This window comes from Pseudochaenichthys georgianus, chromosome 2 (genome assembly GCF_902827115.2).
Source record: "Pseudochaenichthys georgianus chromosome 2, fPseGeo1.2, whole genome shotgun sequence".
Taxonomy (NCBI): domain Eukaryota; kingdom Metazoa; phylum Chordata; class Actinopteri; order Perciformes; family Channichthyidae; genus Pseudochaenichthys; species Pseudochaenichthys georgianus.
In genome coordinates, this window is record NC_047504.1 from 5,765,538 (window position 1) to 5,785,462 (window position 19,925).

A 19,925-nucleotide genomic window follows, 5' to 3' on the forward strand; every position below is an offset into this window, starting at 1 on the left:
CACCATCAAGTAAAGCAGCACTTGTGGATTTCAAAACAGAACTTACGAGTACTGAGTGAGAGTCTGCAGGTTGTTGTGTTTATTGATGGGGTAATGCGTCCCCAGGTGGAGCAGCTTCTCCAGAGCCTCGTAGATGAAGATGAGGCAGATCAGCGCAGCAAAAGCTTCCTCAGTGAAGCGTGTGATGTAGCAGACAAGCGAGCTGGCATCCGTGGCCACCAGCAGCAGACAGAAGAAGGCTGTCCACAGGCCAATACAGGCCCTCAGGGAGAGATAGGAGAGGCCATACTCACTGAGACAGATGGACAGAAACACACAGCTATTAGATATGGCATCTTAACTCAAGCAGGAACACAGAAGGATTCTACTTTTACACAAACACAATTTGCACTGAAACGGGAAAATGAAGATGACATACGCGCAGAACTTGAAGAGGATTTTCTCAAAGACAAGCACAGGCCCAGTGCTGCCCAGGATGGTGAGCGGCTGCCCCGCGAAAATAGAGTAGGCGATTCCAGTCATGGAAGCCCCAAACAGGGACTCAATAGCACTCTGGGAAAACAGGAAATAATAGACTGATTCAACTGCTTTACATTGTTACTTCACGGAGAAAAACATAGTGCTTTAAGAGCGCGGAGCTTTGAGCAAAATGTTAACGCTAGAATGGCATTGTCAACTTGTGTGATAAACACATCACTCAGAGATATACTGTATGAGCTAGTTGTAGGAGAGTATCAGTTCATATCTGGATTTAAAATGCAACTATCATTGTCTTTGTGTTTAATGCTCAATTTGTTAATTAAATAATAGAACTGTTTGTTTTTTTAACCATAACTTTTTTAGGTGAACAAAATGTTACAATTATTTTCAAGAATGTGAAAACAAACTGCGAAAGGGTTCAAGTTCTAAGAGAAGAATAAGCAATGAAGATGCTTGTTTCTTACCACCCGTCCCTCTGTGGCCTCCCCCAGGAGTCCTCCAAAGGTGATGACGGGTGACATGCAGGCGCAGTAGAGAAAGAGGAAGGAGGCCAGACACTGCAGGCTGATGGCATCTTTGAAGTCGGAAAAGTAGTGAGGGGCCTTCCGTTTAATGTCCAAGAACAACCCGCCGAAAAGCCTGTGGTGGAACAGGGAAATCATGAAGTAACCGCTCGTCATCAAACGGAAAATTGACACATTGCAAAACTGAATGAAACATAGTGTTTTTGCTGCAATGGGACATTTTTCTGACTATTTTGGGGGTTTTGGAATAAGGAGGTCATCTGCTTGTATTGCTTCTTTTGGAAATGAACCGTGTGAAGATATAATAGGACCTTCTATTTGGTGTACCAGGCCCCTCTGACCTACATTTACAATGCTGATAACCTCTGACTCGTGCATCTATCTTTAAAAGACTCTCAACCACAGTGAGTAGGCTCTCGTGATGCAGCGAGCCAGGACCGTGTTAAGAAGCAGGAGGTGGTTGCCATGGAAACAGTGGGCGGGACAGTTTGCTTGTTCCAGTCTGAGGCGGCAGAGCAATGTCCCGGGAGGGATTTGGTGGGGTTTGATAGCCGAGAATGAGGTTCCGGACAATGTTAGCTGGAGTAAGAGCCTGTAATGCACCGTACCACAGCTCAGCAGCACATCACTCACTCATGTGCTATCAAACTACAAAGATATACACTTATCGTCTCACACGTCATTTTATTGATCCAAGTTGAAGGTCAAAACTCTCCTGCCTGTCATTAGGTGATTTCTAGGTAATGACAACATGATGTTTTTTCATCTGTAAAACCTTTATTTAAATCTTAAAAAGGTCTTTGTTGCATTATAGCATGAGGAATGATAATGCACCAGTAGAGTAGTCTGCCTCTAAGAGGGCTATATTTATAGTTTGGGGACAGGGAGGCAGCTATCAGGCGACAGGAAGACGGGGAGGAAGAAGAGCTTCAAGAGCTCGAGGCTGTCAAACCACAATGTCTCTATCTAACACCTACCTCCCAGTGCGCTGCAGCTCAGGCCCACCGTGTCCTCCGTGGTCCTCCGACTCTCCAAGATCTGTCACTCCGTTGGGAAGAGGGGGAATCTTTCGCTTTTCCTGCATGGTTAAGATCACTGTCAGTCAACTGTCTGTGACTGGATCATAGGAACAATAATAGTCTTATATTTGTTGCCACCAGATGATCTCTTATTCATAAATGTAGCTGTTTCTGACACAGAGTTCATCAGCACAACAATCGAATTGCACAGAGAGGAAAAGAAAATCTACTTTTGAATCACCCAAAGCAGCTTTCTGTTAGGTAGCTCTTCCAAACAAGATGGCGAATCTTCAAAGTCAGTCAAAATAACAAATGTAGGAAAATGGTGTGTGAGAGGATTGAGAGCAGAACCCTGGGGAGCGGCATCAAAGCACAGAGTACAACGCAGTAGATAATAGGGTGAACGCAGATGTTTAAATAGTTCTCAGAAGTCAGTGCGTCGCCAAGGGGACTCAGGCACATTATGACATAACAGTGGTATCATTCTAATTGTTTTGCTGCAGATGATTCCTTCAATTTGGAAACATTCATCCTAGTTACCTTATGTTACGTCCATAAATGTGTGCAACCAATGGTTTGTTATGTGCTGTCATTGGTTTACCTGAGAGGGCACGTTTTTGGGAGGTTCTATTCTGATGGAGGGGTCCCACTCTCCAGGAGGTAACACTGTCACCTGGTCCAGAAACTCATCGATGCCTGCCACCAGGTCATTCCTGTCTTTGGCCTTGTAAGCAACATCATGGAAAATCTGTGGAGCAAATGAAGGGAGTTCATGTCTTCAGTATATTTACAGAAAGTCCATATCACCACAACAAAACATGAAACATTCAGAATATACTGCGTTGCAAGGCAAGGCAAGGCAAGTTTATTTATATAGCACTTTTCAACACAAGGCAATTCAAAGTGCTTTACAACAAATGAAAGACATTAAGAAAATGGCATTTAAAATCAGTCATTGTATGAGGTAGGCTGACTTGGATACACGTCTATTTTCATACATCGCACAGGACGGTTGTAAAAGGAAGAAAAAATAGCAACATCTGGCTCATATGATGGTCAGTAAGTGCAGCTGTGGGATATCCTGTCGCTGTTTGCATGTCACACTCTGCTGATCCCTTAAGGATTCCCCTGCTTTTAACGGAGGTCAAAGATCAGGTCACTAGAGCTGGTAAGGGGACTTTTGATTCATCGGACTGTTTCTCTACTACTCAAACTGCCTTAATGCCATTTATAACGTTTACAAATTAAACTATTCATTTATGTGTACGGATTAATTAATTTGATAGTGAAAAAACCTATTTTACAAGACAGCTTGGCAGGGATCCAAAATCACTAATACTAAAAATGCTGTCTATTTAAATGTTTATGGGGCACCAAGACAAGTGTCTCCTCAGCCCTAAAGGCTCAAGTAAGTTGAATTGTTGTTATTGTACATATGTTTACATTATTAAAAAGTGTTGTACTTAGGCCTCACCTCATCAGTCATGAGTGTAGCAATAGACCGGCCAATTTCATGATACTGTGGACCTTTTCCCAAAGGGCCTAGCAGGATGAAAAGAAACCTGTGCAACACAAAGGACAACAGGTTTGAGTAAAAGTCAAATCCTTTTCTGAGGAAGCATTCAGGGGATTATCAGCTCATCTATCCAGAAGCGATACAGAATACAGAGAGAAGTGCTTTTCCCATCAGTAAGCGTAACACCTTGTAGTGATGGGAACCTCAGCCAGGCCGTTGAGCATTACAGCAGGGGACAGGCGGACAAAGGCCACCACGGGGCGCTCTAAGAATTCCAGCTCCCCCACCAGGACGTTAGACGCCTCAGCACCGGGAGGGATCTTCTTCATGAAGTGGAGGTCAATCTGTGAGACGGAAAGAAAACAATAATAGCATCTTAAGACCAATATTTTGTGCTGAATACAATTCCAAAATACAGCCTGGATTTGATCCCAAACAACAAAAGAAAACAAGCTTTACTCCTGTTAAATTCCCCTTCTTTTCCCTGGGTGAGAGGCTCACAGTGATCCTTTCACCTGTAACCCAATCGGTTAAATATACAGGACTAGTTGTGTGCTCAGATATCAGTGCCCGTAGATAAACAGCAGGATCAGCGGTGGGTCGGGGAGCTCACCTTGCTGAAGTCCACAGCACTGTTTTCTCTGCTCACGTCCTGTTTGCCATCATGGTTAGTCGACTGGGACTGAGGTGAGACTGTTTGACCTGTGAGGAAGAGCACCAAAGCAACATCATGTCAATTTTCACAGAAGTACAGCCTATCAAAATACTTCTTTCCCACACAAAGGTCTCCAGTGAGTGGGGTACAGTTACATTCTCTGAACAATATGATACAACAGTGGACCCTTTTGTTTTGGGAGCTTGACCTTGATTGATGAAAAGGTTCAGCCCCAGTGACAAAAGATAATATTGTACATGGTTTCAGAGTGTACCTGGTGAGTTAGCTTAATATGAATCTGATGAGTGCTCACTGGCGCAGTGGATAGTGATTATAGCTCAACCTTAGGCTTGTCTTTCAAGGTTACTAAACTAAATAAGGTACAATCTTTAACTTCCAATTTTGAATGTGTGTATCAACAAAACGTTTTTAAAAAGTCAAAGATTGCTCCTTTAAAATAAGTCCTTAGTGTGAAGTGAATGCACCAGTTACAGCTGTTTGAGCAAATCCCAGCACTTGTGAAACATGTGGTTTGCTCAAACCGTCACCTGTGTTCGCTCGGAGTGATGCGACTGCCACTAAAGGAATTGTGCAACACTAAAGGCATATTCCAAAAACACTTTCCTACAGAGATTTAGTTGGGAAGATTGATACAACTTTCATAGCTGTCGGTTTTATAATGAGACTACAGTAAAGCCAGCAGCTTGAGCAGTTAGCTCAACTAACCTGGATTGCTGGGTGTGGAAACAAAATAGGTATGACATAGTATGACAAACTATTTGCAAGAAAGTGAATAAACATATTTCCACACACACTGTTAACTGTTTCTTTAAATGTCAATCCCAAAGGCAACAAAATAAAGGTTATAAGCTATTTCTTTTTTTTAAAGAAGTCACAACATGGATTTTAAGCAAGGAGCTAACACTATTAGTAATTAGTCACTGTTATGAGTGTAGAGCGTGAGTCACACATCTGTTATGGTTTTAGTCATTAAACATTCACAATGACAAGAAGTGGAGAACATTATCATGAAAACTGGCACGCTGCACATGCCCCTTTTTTCTTTGGAAGAACAAAAAACTGTGTGCATTTGTGTGCTTTTATTCTTATTGCTTCACTTTTAAGTTCCAAAAATAGAATTGAAGGACCATGTTTCCTCTCTTTTCTTCACCGCATACCCATTTCTAACCTCTCACGATGACGCTCTCCACTTTAATGTGTACCTGTTTATTCTATTGGTAGTATAGCTAACTAAGCTTTAGTGTTAAGCATGAGCTCTGGTTGCCTGTGCAGATTTCCTGCTCTGTGTCTTCTTGTGCGATGGGACAGTAGCCTTGTGCCACTGCCTGAAGAACACTTAGGCGTTTGGTGTTGGGATTGCCAAAGGGCGTGTCTGGGGTCATGTTGCCATGGCTGCTGGAGGAGCTCAAACGTGAGGGAGGGGGGGACAGACATGACACGCAACACACACACCCTGGCCATGCCAAACAGGAAAAGGCCTTTCTTGGTGGAGTAATATCGGGGAATTCAAGCATACGATTGGGAGATGTTACCGTTTCATAATAGAGGCCATTCACTGCTTGAATGAATGACACACGGTCACACACATGCAAATACAGCAGAGGACAACACACACACACACACACACACACACACACACACACACACACACACACACACACACATGGAGAAACACACAAGAGGAGAAAATGAGAACAGCAATAAAAGTCACAAAAGGACAAACATTGGAAAAAGCATGGAAAGGATTACAACATTATGCAAACAGAAACACTGTATATTTGTACATACATCAACATATATGTTGGGAAAAGCTGAGAATATAACAAGGTGATGAAAAGACTGCAGTGTGTGTGTATGTGTGCTCACCATTCTTGTCCATGGAATGAGGCTCAGATTGCTTCTTGCCGATATCAGCGAAGGAGCGTACGATGGGTATGCGGTTGGCCAGTTTCTTGTGGTTTTGGTGGTGGTGCTGTTTGAGCAGAGCCTCGCGGATCCTCCTCCTGGCTTCCGGACCTACAGGACCTGACAGCTCGTGCTGATCCAGAACCATATCTGAAAGGTTAAAAGTATACACATGTAGGTTTCCACATTAATCTTTAAACAGTTCATTTCAAAGTCACAAAGTCTAATGAAGTGTGTACCTACTAAGCTGATTATTCCCACTAAAACCCACTCAGACCCACTGAAGCTGATAACATCGTCACAAACTAGGCTATGTTCACCAGATCTATTCAGCAGCACAGTTTTTCCCACAATCAGATTAACACACTTTGCTGCCCTCAAAAATGAAAACACTGTCTTTGTGAACTTCTGTTTACTCGTTATAATGCTCTGCTGCCAAAAGTAACTAGAGAGTGTTGATAGTAACAGATAAGGCAGTTTATAGTTGTAACCACTGAGCTGCACAATACCATGGAACATTTTCAATTATTGTAAGTGTTCACCTGCGATCTCCTCCAGCGAGTTGGCCCTCATGTCTAGCATCACGGTGCCGTTCATGATGCAGCTACGAAGCTCAAAAAGGCTGTGTAGAGACAGAGTGGCTACGTAGGGTTTACTCCACCGCTCACCACCGTCCTCAACATCCTCCTCAAACTTGAGCCACCTGCACACATCACACATAAAAAAAGTTTATATTTGATAGAAGTTAAAAAAAAAAAGTATCAGTTCCAAACACTATAATGAGCAATTTGATTGACATTGTAGAGAATGTGTCCTCCTATCTGATATATAAATGATACAGTGTATGCTTTGATATTAAGTTTGGACATCCTGGGAGGAATGGTTATATAACGACAGCTTGGTGAAAAAAGTTGCAGTCAGACATAAACACGATCAAACTCCCAGGAGAGGAGAATTGGCACATCTGGCCAGCTGTAGCCCATGGGACCGACTGCAGTGGTGTACCTGGCTGTCTCTTTCCATTCTGCGTCCTCACCCTCCCTGAGGCAGATTTCGTCTAGCTCCGTAAACAGGGCATGAGGAATGTGTTCCTCATCGGCATCCTCTGTCCCCAACAGGAACTGCACCCTCTGAGCTGGTGTGTCTGCTATAGGAAATGGGAAAGTGTGTGGAGACAGATAAAGGAGCGGCAAAGGCGACAGGACAGATATGAAACAGGAAAATAGAGATAATACATTTAGTCCATTTTAAGACCTACTGTGAGACGGAGATTCTCTTCCATCATCAGTTGTAGAGTCCCTCTCCTTGGACCTCTTCCTGTGTTTGTGTCCATGGTGACGGTGACGTCGGTGCGACCTCCTGCCCACAGGAACGTGTACCCCGATGTAGAGAGTGCGGTGACCTGGAGAAACATGCACCAGACAATGTGAGACTCTACGGTCTGTCCTTTAAACTCAAGACTAGTTTGATGTTTCCCGTCTATTTACAATGTCATGGATTCATTCTTTGACGCTTTTTAAGACCCATACAGAATCAGTGAAGTAGCTAACAATGGGGGGGGGGGGGGGCATTTTCATCTTGAATCAGCAACAGCATAGACTGCTATATACACCAGAGTAGCAAGAGTCAGATTTTACTCAAGACTTTGTGAGAGGAGGGTTGACCAACAAGACAAGGGCAAAATTGGCAATATTTCAGATTCAAACCCATTGCTAATAGGGAACCGGATGAATGAGGTAATTTGTAAATGGTATGAAGCCATGCGGGTGACAGAACAAAGCGGGTCACAGACGGAATGCGGTTACTCAGTACCTCGAAGCAAACCAAAATGTAGGCATTGTAACAAATGTTGGGAAACCCTCCTGGGCTTGAATAGAACCATTGTCCTCTTTAAGGAGGCTGAAATGGATCTTGTAATTTGAGGACTTTTACAGATTTGAATTGTAAATCAATACAGAGCAGATAATGAGACTGTGGAAGGATATTGTACCGTGTGAGCACAAGGGCCTTTCTCTGTGCATGTATGTGTACGTGCACACATAGATAATGCGAGCTGACTTCCTCCACCTTTATTGCGGTCAAGCTGCCCCGCTGCTGCTTGTTCCCGCCGGCCCTCGTCTCAGTGGCCGGACGCAGACTCGTTCTCCTGCACCATATGAGATGCCTCTGCCCCTGGCGTAATGCGACACCAAGGGCAGTTTGATGCTTGACAGCTACATCAGAGGATTATTAATTAGCTCCCGGCTTTACCATCATTTTACAAGGAAGAACCCAAAATGACAAGGAAGTCTATAATTAACTGTGATTTCTTTTTAATCCATCTTCACTGCTAAAGTCCAGGCAGCTCAATCATGTTACATTTAGTGATAAAAATATTCTCTGATTTATTATTCTGTAATATAATGAAAGGTTTCATATTCACATGTGACGGGGGACATGTTCCCCTCAATTAGTTTGAGTTGTACCTAACTAAGACACACTTATATTGCTTTTTTATAGTTTATTTGTTTTGGTAAAAGAAAAACTCTGACATTATGGTGTCCTGGTCACTTCTAAAAACTAAACCAAATCCCTTAACATAATTGTATTTACACAAACATTAGGGAACTCTCTCAAATTTAAATCCTAGCTCAAGTAAAGCCATTTGTGGAGGGTGTGCGGCTTGTGCATGTTTTAGAAATAAATGAGCTTATTCTGTTTTCATTTTCATTTATTATGAGGGGGTCAAATCCCCCATGAATTCCTTAAACTGTTCTTGGAGACAAATCCCATCATAGGGCAGTAATCAGATGCATGCACAGACATAACGTGAATCACCTGAGAGCACTCTGGCATCACAGCGATTGAAAGGAGACGCACTCGTCTGTCTTTCATCAGTAGGATTCCAGGACAGAGGTTAAGTGAGGTCTCGGAGAACGTAGCGGTAAAACTAACCGTGTGTAAAAATGTATTTGCAGTTTGAAAGTGTATTTTACTCTGTCGACTGGAGACGCATTCAGGCAGAGCAGATTGCTGTTAGCAGTGTGTAAATGATGTATGTCGGAAGTAGAGGTAAAACTGACTTTGCACATGAAGCAAGTTTCACCGTAAAGCAGATTCCAGCAGACAGGAAGTAGCAGGTATGTGAGGAAAACGGAGCACTCGAGCTCATGAGCCATGACTTATAAATAGCTCGCCTCCTCCAGGCCTGAACTACTACTGATGTCAGACAATGTTTTCTCTTTTTTTCCGTCAGTCAAGCCTTGCATTCATGCAGCGGTGCGTGACGCACTGCTATTCCATGTCTTTGTCTTTGTGTGTGTATTCATGAATACACTGCTTTCAGGGCCACAGAATACATCCGTTCTGATTGGCTGGGTTTTCTCCTCACACGACTGGGTCTAGATACGCAGCTCTGACGTTGCAGAACAATCATTAATAATAATTCCTTACATTTATTATAGCGCTTTTCCAGATACTCAAAGCGCCTTACAAATACACATTACACATATCATACATGCAATGGTCACTGTGGACAATACCCACAGGAGCAAGTTCAGGTGAAGTGTCTTGCCCAAGGACACAACGGCTTTAGACGCAGCAGCGGCGGGTTTCACCCCTTGATCTGATGATCATTGCACAGCGCACTGCGCCACACCGTCCATCTTCAGGCCTCTAAGTCATCGAGCCGCTTTTACAAGTATACATTGGTATTATACATGTACTGTGGACAATACCCACAGGAGCAACTCCGGGTGAAGTGTCTTGCCCAAGAACACAACGGCCTGACGCAGTGGTGGCAGGAGCGGGTTTCGAACTGGAGTTCCCCAGCACCCCCCTTGATCTGATGATCAGATGCACAGACCACTGCGACACCCGTCCCTTAACTACTCTAATTAATCCTCATAGTTACAGTTACTGGGCTATGCTTGTTCCGTTTGATTTGTTGAGGACTCATTTTAGCAGCAGATTAATCCATATGTGTTGCTCTAGCGAGTATTTGGGGCATCAGGACGGTTAATGTTGTATTGAGTGAAAATGAACAACATTCTGTATGTGTAAAATAACGGATGAAAATGTCGCCCAATTTCATGTTCCTTTTTTATTTTCAATAAAGTAATGTAAAGTTTTTTTTGTTCTTGATGTCCTGCTTACCTCTTACTTTTATCCCGAATATAAGGGTGTATGAGAATGAGTGTTGAAGGGGCTGAAAGGGTCTGAGTGTGTGAGCGAGATAACTTCAGAGGAGCTGCTCTCCTGCTGACGCAGAGTCAGCGTTACACAGCACCAGACAGAGGGATAGTCATTATGGAAACTATCATTCGAGGATGAGGAGTCCTTGAGATGAAAGCCCATCTCGCCGGCACCGTCAGAATCAAAGACTGACAGCTTTGCCGGCTTCCTATGAGGACGTTGCCTGGCAACAAAAATACAGTGGATACTGACAGGGGAACCAAATCTCTAGATAATAGATGTTTTATTCCCTCCTTTCCACCACTTGATTTACACAAAAATGTGTGATCTAATTGGTAAAAATAAAATGTTCCCCTCGTATACAAAGTTACAAATATATAAATCATCTTACTTTATCATCTAGAGTTTTTTTCTAGTGAAAAATAAGTAATTGTCCCCACTTTTCCTAAGCTCACCTTGCCTATATTTGCTCTCTTTGTGATTCCCTGTTTCCCAAAGTACCTTTCAAAAAACCTTGTTTTGCACGTTGGGTCAATTCAGAATGCTGTTGGTGTAGAAATCTGTCTCTTTTACGACGGATGAAATGCTGATGCAAACACACAAAGAGACAAAAGCCTGCACACTTTGATTCTGCAGGACTCACATCAAAAGCTCATTTCCATTTAGTGATTTAGACAGGTAGACTGACAAGTTTCCCGCCATCAGCATCTCGGCTGTCAGTAATTCTGCTATTTTGGATAGGTTTACTGCTATTCCTTGACTACAAATATATTATAACCTCCTATCAATTTACATAAATAAAAATGACGACGACAGATACTCACACTAAAGCTTTTTTGTAAGTGTTATAGTGATGTGTTTCATTGAAGGGGCACTCTATTATGAGTCCCCTTACAATACAGAAATCCCTCGCGTGCCTATTTTCTTTTATCTTCTCCACAAAGATGTATAAGTAATTGTGTAATGTTAATATTAATGATCACTTATGGTGTTACCTTCGAGTTCTTCCTTCTCAAAGTTGGTGTTGAGCATGGAGCGCGTGCCCCCACGGTCCACCACTGCCTCCTCATCAGCTCTCTGGAAAAAGAGACACAAACAAAATAGGTGTGAACAGTTTGCGTGTTACGGCCACATCACTTAGAGTTAATAATTAATATAAGCACATTCCCTAATATTGGTATCCAACTGTTCACAGGAGATCCTTGTGTAAGGATATTTCATTAATGCTATTACATAAGACCACCCCCCCCCCGCACACACACACGTGATGAGATGATACACACAGCTCGGCATCATAACTTCAAGCAACTTTCACCATGGCAACAAAAGGCACCCAATTGCAATATAAAAAAAGCCAAATTGCCAGATTACACTGTGTTTGAGTCATGGTTTATAAAGGATGCATCACTGTGCGTAAGCATTAAACGGTGTGAATGCTCCACCACCCACGCCTCTGGCAGGGGAGATGTCTAAGGAAGTGGAGCAGCAGATGCTGGAGTACAGGCTGGTGGCTGGTGCTAATGGAGGCATACTGCTTTTCTTACTCCACGCTATAAATACTGTAGCACTGACCTTGAGAAATGAATGATTTGATTGGCTGACGCATCCGTCGAAGCTTCAAAAGTTGAACATTGCTCAACTTTTGAAGCGACGGAACCACAATGCAGTTCGGCAAAGCGTGACCTCACCCTATTCAAAGTGAATGGGCAGAAGCGTTGAAGCTTCAACGCACGCTGCCGTGTGGACGCTGCGTAAGAGAGAGTTTGCCCAAGCCTGGCATTTCCTTTGCATGTCAAAATAAGAGTACTGTACTGAAAAAGTATTACTTTTCTTCCATTTTACACGGCTATTGTCTGTGAAGCCTGACACTATGTACTACTGACAAGAAGACATAATGTGGTACAGAGGTCCTTGATGTAAAACATGTACGAATGTAGAATCAGCAACCCTTCGTTCATGTTTTTCTGATGAGATCATGACAAAGCACTAAGCTCAACTAAGCTTTTTGATCATCAGACACAAGCTTACACATATAAACCAGATCAAGACTTCACACAATTAATGACATTACATAACATGTTAAAGGCACCCCCAAGTTTATCAGTGTTTTCCATGCATTGATTTCTGTGGGCAGCCAGACAGACAACGTACATTGATCACCAACTATAGATTTTCCATGGTTTCACTATTTTAAATGGGTCAAATATTTTTTTTATTGTAGAGCTGTGAATGCTCTCCTTGCAATCTAAATAAAAACATGAACATGCGATTGAGGGATGATCGTTGTTGGCTTCCCTCACTTACACACAGATGGCCTAGTTCCTGAATGGAATCAATATGGAGTTCAAGAATACTGAACATCATGAACACTTCTGCATACATGTGTCCTATATGCATTCAATCTGACTCTGATAAGTTAGTCTGATAAATGTGTTTGAAACAAGGCTTAATCTTCAAATAAGCGATTAGCAATCATGTAATGAGCAGGAAAACGTTGGAATATAGCAGGGTCATCGAAGTAACCGTGCTGTATTGAAATAAATTCACACATGGCTGCTTTAGTAAGTCATGCACATGAACACAATCCATCTGTCGGAAACTGTATAACACGTGATCAATATCCGTTCTGAACATAAAACTAGACTTACTAGCACTAGCATGTTCACAGCTTGCTAATTCCTTAGCCATTAGCTCATTTTTAAAAGAACAAGTATACAGAAATGTTATTGGTCAAATAAAATAATCATATTCTTTCAGTCTAAATGTTGCATCTGCAGTTGGTGGCGAAGTCCATAGGGACTTGGCTTAGCAACTGGAAGGTCACCAGTTCAAGTCCCGGAAAGACCAAGTGCTACCGAGGTGTCCCTGAGCAAGGCACCGTTCCCTACACTGCTCCCTGGGCGCCGTACATAATGGCAGCCCACTGCTCCTAACACTAGGATGGGTCAAATGTAGAGAAACCGTTTTGTTACATGGTACCTGTACTGTGTAATGACAATAAGTTGAATCTATCTATCTATTTGCTACTGTAAAAAAATATATCATAGAAATATAAAAAATCCTGCTTTTCAAATGGACCTTCTACAGCGTGAGTAATATAGCAAATATTGCCAAAACATGAGACATGTTGCATTCTGTGTTGTGACAAGCTAAAGTTGGCTGATGCTGGCCATCAATCTCTGATCCTGAGAGATTAAGCAAGAACACTGGAACGCTGTCACAAACAGACACACACTCACACACACACACACACACACACACACACACACACACACACACACACACACACACACACACACACACACAGACAGACAGACAAACACACGCACCCGCACACGGACGACCATGTGAGAAAAGAAGCCAAAGCATCGGAGGAGTGTGTGGACAGATGCTGACATGGTGGGCTTACTGTAGAGAGACATTAACAGACTCTGATGGAGCCCCCCCCCCACACCCACACACACACACACACACACACACACACACACACACACACACACACACACACACACACACACACACATGTATATATATACATATATACATCACTTCAGCGGACATTACATTGACTTACATGCATTTCCTGGAGACTTATCCTAACCTTAACCATAACCAACACATGCCTAACCCTAACCCTTACCCTTAACCTTAACCTTACCCTAAACAAGTCTTCATCCTAAAATGAATGATTCCTCTCATGGGGACCTCCAATTTGTCCCCATAAGGGAGGTGAGTCCCCACACGTGACTGTGTAAACAGATTTAGGTCCCCACAAGTATAGTAATGCTAGGCCACACACACACACACACACACACACACACACACACACACACACACACACACACACACACACACACACACACACACACACACACACACACACACACACACACACACACACACACTGAGACCCAGATGAGAATTAATTACCAAGTCCCTGTAGACAGACATGCCTAGATTTCTCCTGGCAGATGGTTAATGGTCATCTGAAATACTGACATTTTCTAATGTGGTAATTCTGTCATCGCCCATGCATCTGCAGTACAATTCCCTCCGAATCAATCCTTTGTGTCTACTGTGAGAGGAATCATAGACAATCAGTACGCCAGGGTGGCCAAAATAACAAATTCATTTCCTAAAAACTTTTTGTTTGTACTTATGGAAGTCGCAAAGACAGAGATGTTATCGGTTGTGAAAGCCTGGGAGAGTAGCAGGGGGCAGGCCCCTGCAGGCTCCCTGGGAAACTCAATTACACTCCCTGTCCCAGACCCATGAGAACCACACACACATCTATATATGCAGCTAGTATGCAAAATAAAGCTCCATAATGATCTGAATAGCCCTGAGAGGCAAGAGAAAAAAAGGTATTCTCCCCACTGTGAGTTATGAGAAAGTAACCATTGACATCCAGACGGTGTACAGAGTGACCATGTTCTCCTCTACAAGGCATCTTAGTTGCTGAGATATCAACATTCTTAGTCCAAATATATGCCATTTGTTTGGTTGTTTTTGAATACTTCTCATACATGTACACTATTTCCACTCCTACCTTTCTGTTGCCAGTTTCCATCCCAATCAATTAATTTTCTGAAAAAATCTGCAAGGATGTCTGGGAAAAAAAATCCCCAAATTGAACGTAACAATTTATTCTAATAAAATACAAAAAAAGTGACCAATCTGATTAATTCTAGCCTGTTGCTATGCTCTTTTCTGCTTCGTCCGAAACAAAGCTTTACCCTGCCCACTACGACAGATGAGCCAGAATCTCCCGCCTGCAGGTCGCTGCTACTATTTATAGACGGGTTTCTACCTCATGATGCTGACCCCAGACCAGCCCACAGAGAAACATCCCTGCACAACAATCTGGGTCGAGATTAATCTGCCAGCGTTTACAGCACGATAAAACCTTGTCTGCGACCATGGGATCAGTGATGGAGGCTCCTGCGTGGTGGAGAGAATAAAATCAGACATTTCTGCGTTGGCTCTCTGGTCGTGGGTGACAGCTTCGGGAAACGTGAGCACAGAGCACGTGACCGAGACTCCAGGGGAGTCAGGGTGGTAAAGGTGGAGGAGGGGTAGACATGTGACCCGCATGATGATTAGACACTCTAACATAACGTGAACATACATTATTTTTCATAGTAAGCCTTTCCCTTGACTGGTTGTTGATTTCTCTGTATTATTATACATATGCTTTGCACATGTACTGTACACACATGCCTGCCAATGCACGATGCGCAGTGGTGTGACGGGGCGGAGCAGTGTGGATGGATGAGCTCCACAGTGGGGGAGAGGAGCAAAAGGCTTCACAAACCGAGGACCGGAGGATGTTCTAGTGTCAAACTGAGTTAACAGCGCATCTGTGTGCTCATGTACTGTATGTGTGCACAGTGCTAGCATTGGTGCAGCGATGGGAAATGGAGCATCATGACCTTGAAAGCCTTGACATTGAGTTTCATCTGATTTTGATTCAATGCACATACCTCTGTGGATGTATGCAGCAGAGCTTCAGAGTCATATCCTGCACTGGGAAGAACACATACAGGACAGTCGGCGTAGATCTTGGTTTGATTTAGGTTTTTCCTTTGGATGAAACACAGGGTCGAAGTGAATTTTGTAATATTAAGGCCTGCTTTTAAGTAACTATAGATAACTTTTGAAATAAGATAAAACAATTCTGCTGTGGTTTTGCTTTAGAATCTTCACTAAGACCGCAATGACTATTTACACATAGCACCCTGTTGCTTTAAACTTAAACCCTGACACATTGGATCCAAAGTATTTAAAAATAGAGCTAAATAAGTAATATTTAAAGATAAAACAATTGTTAATAAATCGTGATTGAGAAGACTTGAGTGCATTTCACTAGAAAAACGAATACATTTGCAAACCAGCTTCCAGAGATTTCCCACAGGTTATTTGTCATAGATCCACGCAGGATGTCCCAATTGCACTTAAAAGCACCGTGTTAGCAGAACCTTCATTCAATCTGCACTTAGACAGATAAATCCAATACACGGGAGGCATTTCTTCACCATTCATCCACCACCTCTCAACACCCGATTCACTCCTCAGGCTGCTACACGTGCGCTCCGTGTTCCCACCACTCTTTCTAATGAGTTGCATGCCTCACATTGTTACACAGCGCCTGAGGAGGATCAAGTGATTGACCTGAACAAAGCCTGGGTGTCCTCCAGATCGACAGGCAGCCACCGCCCTGGCTTTAAACACAACTGCTGACCACTGATGAAAATAACCAACTAATGTGGGAAAGCAAAAAATAACACCAGTGTTCCCTGCACATACTGGGGGATAAGCACAACGAGATACTCAATATGTATGTATTGTTGCTGTTAGAGAATATTTCTTCTCTCTTCCTAAGTGTCAAATAATAATTCTTCCTTACTCCTAAGATATTTAACCTTATTGCCTGTTGACATTTACGACCAAACCCTGGCTCTGTTATCTCTCTTAAGGAATGGGAGGCTCCAGCTATCTTGATAAACCAGTTCAACTCTCGGTCACAAAATGGTTTACGGCAGTGGGAACGCTGGCTTTCTAAGCTCCACAGATGTTTACGCCTCCCCAATATGCTCATTAACTCTCTGTAAACTAGTTAAAAAGGTCTATCGAGAGATAGGCTGGGCAGAATTGACATTGACACCTTTTGCTGCTGTGACTTGTGATATGAATTCTCCGGCCGTTGACTTGTAATAAACTACCAGTGTTTGACATCAAAGCTCCAACTCTCCTCGTGTCTCTCTGAGTCCTGACTCTCCATTGCTGCAGAAGTTTCCCTTACAGTTCCTGATCTGACATTGAACAAAAGATGAGAAACTTCTGTAATCCCATACCTGATATCTTGTTGTGTAACTTTAACTGATAGAGTCTAAAAATAAACCCAGCCAACAGTGAAAGTGACCTGAAATGTGTGCTTGAACTCAACGCCCTAAATACAGCACTCACCTCCCCACATCGCACAATTACATTCCTAAATCTCCTCTGCAATGTGCTCCACTTTCCGTCTGACCTCTGGCTTTCACCTTTTACAGCACTATCCCAAAGTGATAGCGCAGTCATAGTTGGTTCACATGAGCGAGTGTAATTCCGCTTGTCAAAGCAGAGTACAGCCCGGAGCTACTGCAGTGACAATCAACAGGGGGCTGACTTTGATAGATGTTGTTGGTATGATGTTAGGAATTGTTGGAGGCTACTTAACGACCATCACGGCATTCGCATGTGTCTTGTGGCTCAAGGAAGATTCAAGTCTAGAGGAACAACCCTGACGACATCAAGTTGAGCCTTGAGGGTTAGATCATTTTAAGATAGCCTGCAATAAAAAGTTGAGTTTTGAAATATAAAAGAAGGAAGTGAGGGTCTACCTGAGGTCATAGATATTGTTACGTGGCTCACAGTCTTGAGCACACCTTGGGCTTGGATATAAAGCTATGCAAAGAAAATTCAAAAGATGATTAGCTCTGCTAGAAAATATCTGATTCTTTGATTTGAAATAAGTCTGTGCACATACAAATGTGATGCGAGACTCCGTACGTGTAGTGCAGCACGAAAGATAAACTCACACAGCGTAACATTTTGATAATGGCATCAGCTTAAGCTAAAGATTATGGTGTGGGGAAAACTGATTTTAGTAAATGACATGTCCAGGTCCATTTTCATTATGACAGAAATGATATAACTTTTGCCTCGCTGTGCATATTATCCATCGAGTGATCTCCACTTTGTGTCAACATCAGATTTCTCTGAGAGCTTATGTTCCATTTTCTTGGCCAATATAAATCACCTATGTTTTCTCACACGCTCCTCTCCAGGATCTGTGTGTACATTAACACATCGCTCTCAGGGAAGCAGATATGTGACCTCATTTCTACGTTCTCCTGAGGCTTTCACTACAGCGGGGGTGATGAATGCTTACATTACTATACTGTAAAAAATGGGCCAGAGTTTGGTGTACTCATACATCATATCAGATGTAGCAAGCAGTCTCCACAGTGCACACAGAAAAGAGACTGAGTAAATCTATCGACTGTAAATCTGCTTTATTGGACTTGTCCAAAGAGCTAGAGTGATTCTATAGCTTCGAGCTAGCTAAGAGGGAAGATGGATTATCAGCTGCTGTACAAGCCCTGCGATTGGCTGGCAGCTTTTGTTGTCATGGTTTTCCTCCCTACAGATGGCCATGGTTACCCTGGCAATGGCAGCTGGATCAGCATCGGTAGCATCACAGGGAAGAATATGCTAAGCACTGAATACATCTACATCATCACTCTTTAACCGTGTCGGACACAGGTAAAGAAAGAAAGAAGGAGGATATGAAGTGTGATCACCACCCTGCAAAAAAGGCAAGGGGGTCTTGGGTTGTAAACTAGCAGGTAATAGAAACTTCCTGAATGTCTTAAAATGACAAAGACCAGAAAAAAAAACGATGTGACAACATGCCCAAACCAAATCGCATGTATTTGGGTTTTGATTGTCTGTATCTCCCGGAGAGATCACCAGGGTCAGTGCAGTGTGTATAAGCTCCTCGCTTGCCCCACAATGACAGTCCCATCTGTCAGCCAGCCTCCCCGGACCTTTGCATGCACATCAGCACAACTGCTCCTCTCTGCAGCAGAAGGCAAGCCTTTCAACGATACATGTATTAAAATAAGGCAGATCGTAAAACAGTAAGATCACACGCAAGTTTTTCTAAATTTTCTGTTTCCAGTTTCTACTGTTTCATCTCAAAATCACAACAAAAGTGCAACCGAATCAGACAAAAACGTTGACAAACTCAACCATCAATTAGTGGTGGCAGCCAATTCCAATATTAGCGACAGCAAAGTCAATGAAATGCTCACAAACTTACAACTGCAATCCATTGAAATCAAATGAAGCAACCTACCTGATTAATAAATCCTGCACTGTGGTCCACTGAGAGCATGGTGTGACTCCTGTTAGGATGCCCGCTAACTCCCCTTGTGCTTGCGGCAATGGAAAGACGAGAGGCTAAGGCACAGGGCCCGAGCCCCACTGTGGACTCAGAGTGTGTGTTTTTAATGTGTATGAAAGTCAGAGAGAACAGCAGACGCAGATAGTCTGTCAGTCTAACCCTCTCCTCTCCTCAGATGCTCTCCTTAGCCTCTCTTCCCTTGTTGGAAAACGGCAGCAACCTTCGAAAGCCCCACGATCACAACATGAAAACAAAAGCAGGGAGCTCAGCACAGCTCTGCCTCTGTCTCTTTCTCTCTGCCTCTAACAGCTTTCATCCAGGCATCAAATGTTTCTGACAAGCGTCCATCCACCAATCCCCCCCAGAGAGATTAGTGCTCTGACATCACCGATGCTGTTCTGCTCTGCTGAGCCTTCAAGCTCTGTAGCTCTGTTACCTAAGTCTTAGGTCGCAGTGAGTCAAACAGCAGCATCCTGTACGAGGGGCTCCCCACAGCCCAAAGGACACCTTACATCTACATGTGCCATGCTCACTGCACACCTCACGTAGAAAAAGAGGTAAGTAGAGTTGGCGTTGCAGGCTAACTGTATACAGTGTGTGCATCCTAATGTGTGTGTGTGTGTGTGTGTGTGTGTGTGTGTGTGTGTGTGTGTGTGTGTGTGTGTGTGTGTGTGTGTGTGTG

The 19,925-nt window shown here is 43.1% G+C and overlaps 1 protein-coding gene across 5 annotated transcripts in view; it reads right to left on the reverse strand.

Moving 5' to 3' along the window:
• Positions 1 to 19,925, reverse strand: part of LOC117458458 (sodium-driven chloride bicarbonate exchanger-like) — a 34,225-nt gene that overhangs the window by 9,977 nt on the left and 4,323 nt on the right. For 3 of the 5 annotated variants that reach the window (XM_034098945.2, XM_034098972.2, XM_034098963.2), the window contains 13 exons: positions 11,289 to 11,370; positions 7,379 to 7,522; positions 7,126 to 7,267; positions 6,663 to 6,823; positions 6,082 to 6,270; positions 4,153 to 4,241; positions 3,726 to 3,883; positions 3,498 to 3,585; positions 2,625 to 2,771; positions 1,982 to 2,082; positions 945 to 1,119; positions 419 to 552; positions 47 to 292 (listed from right to left, as the gene is read on the reverse strand). In XM_034098945.2, coding sequence (XP_033954836.1) covers positions 47 to 292; positions 419 to 552; positions 945 to 1,119; positions 1,982 to 2,082; positions 2,625 to 2,771; positions 3,498 to 3,585; positions 3,726 to 3,883; positions 4,153 to 4,241; positions 6,082 to 6,270; positions 6,663 to 6,823; positions 7,126 to 7,267; positions 7,379 to 7,522; positions 11,289 to 11,370 — 1,856 coding nt within the window. Of the gene's footprint in view, positions 1 to 46; positions 293 to 418; positions 553 to 944; positions 1,120 to 1,981; positions 2,083 to 2,624; positions 2,772 to 3,497; positions 3,586 to 3,725; positions 3,884 to 4,152; positions 4,242 to 5,479; positions 5,771 to 6,081; positions 6,271 to 6,662; positions 6,824 to 7,125; positions 7,268 to 7,378; positions 7,523 to 11,288; positions 11,371 to 19,195; positions 19,587 to 19,925 lie in introns of those variants that run through there. The other 2 variants (XM_034098979.2, XM_034098955.2) reach the window with 2 other exon arrangements.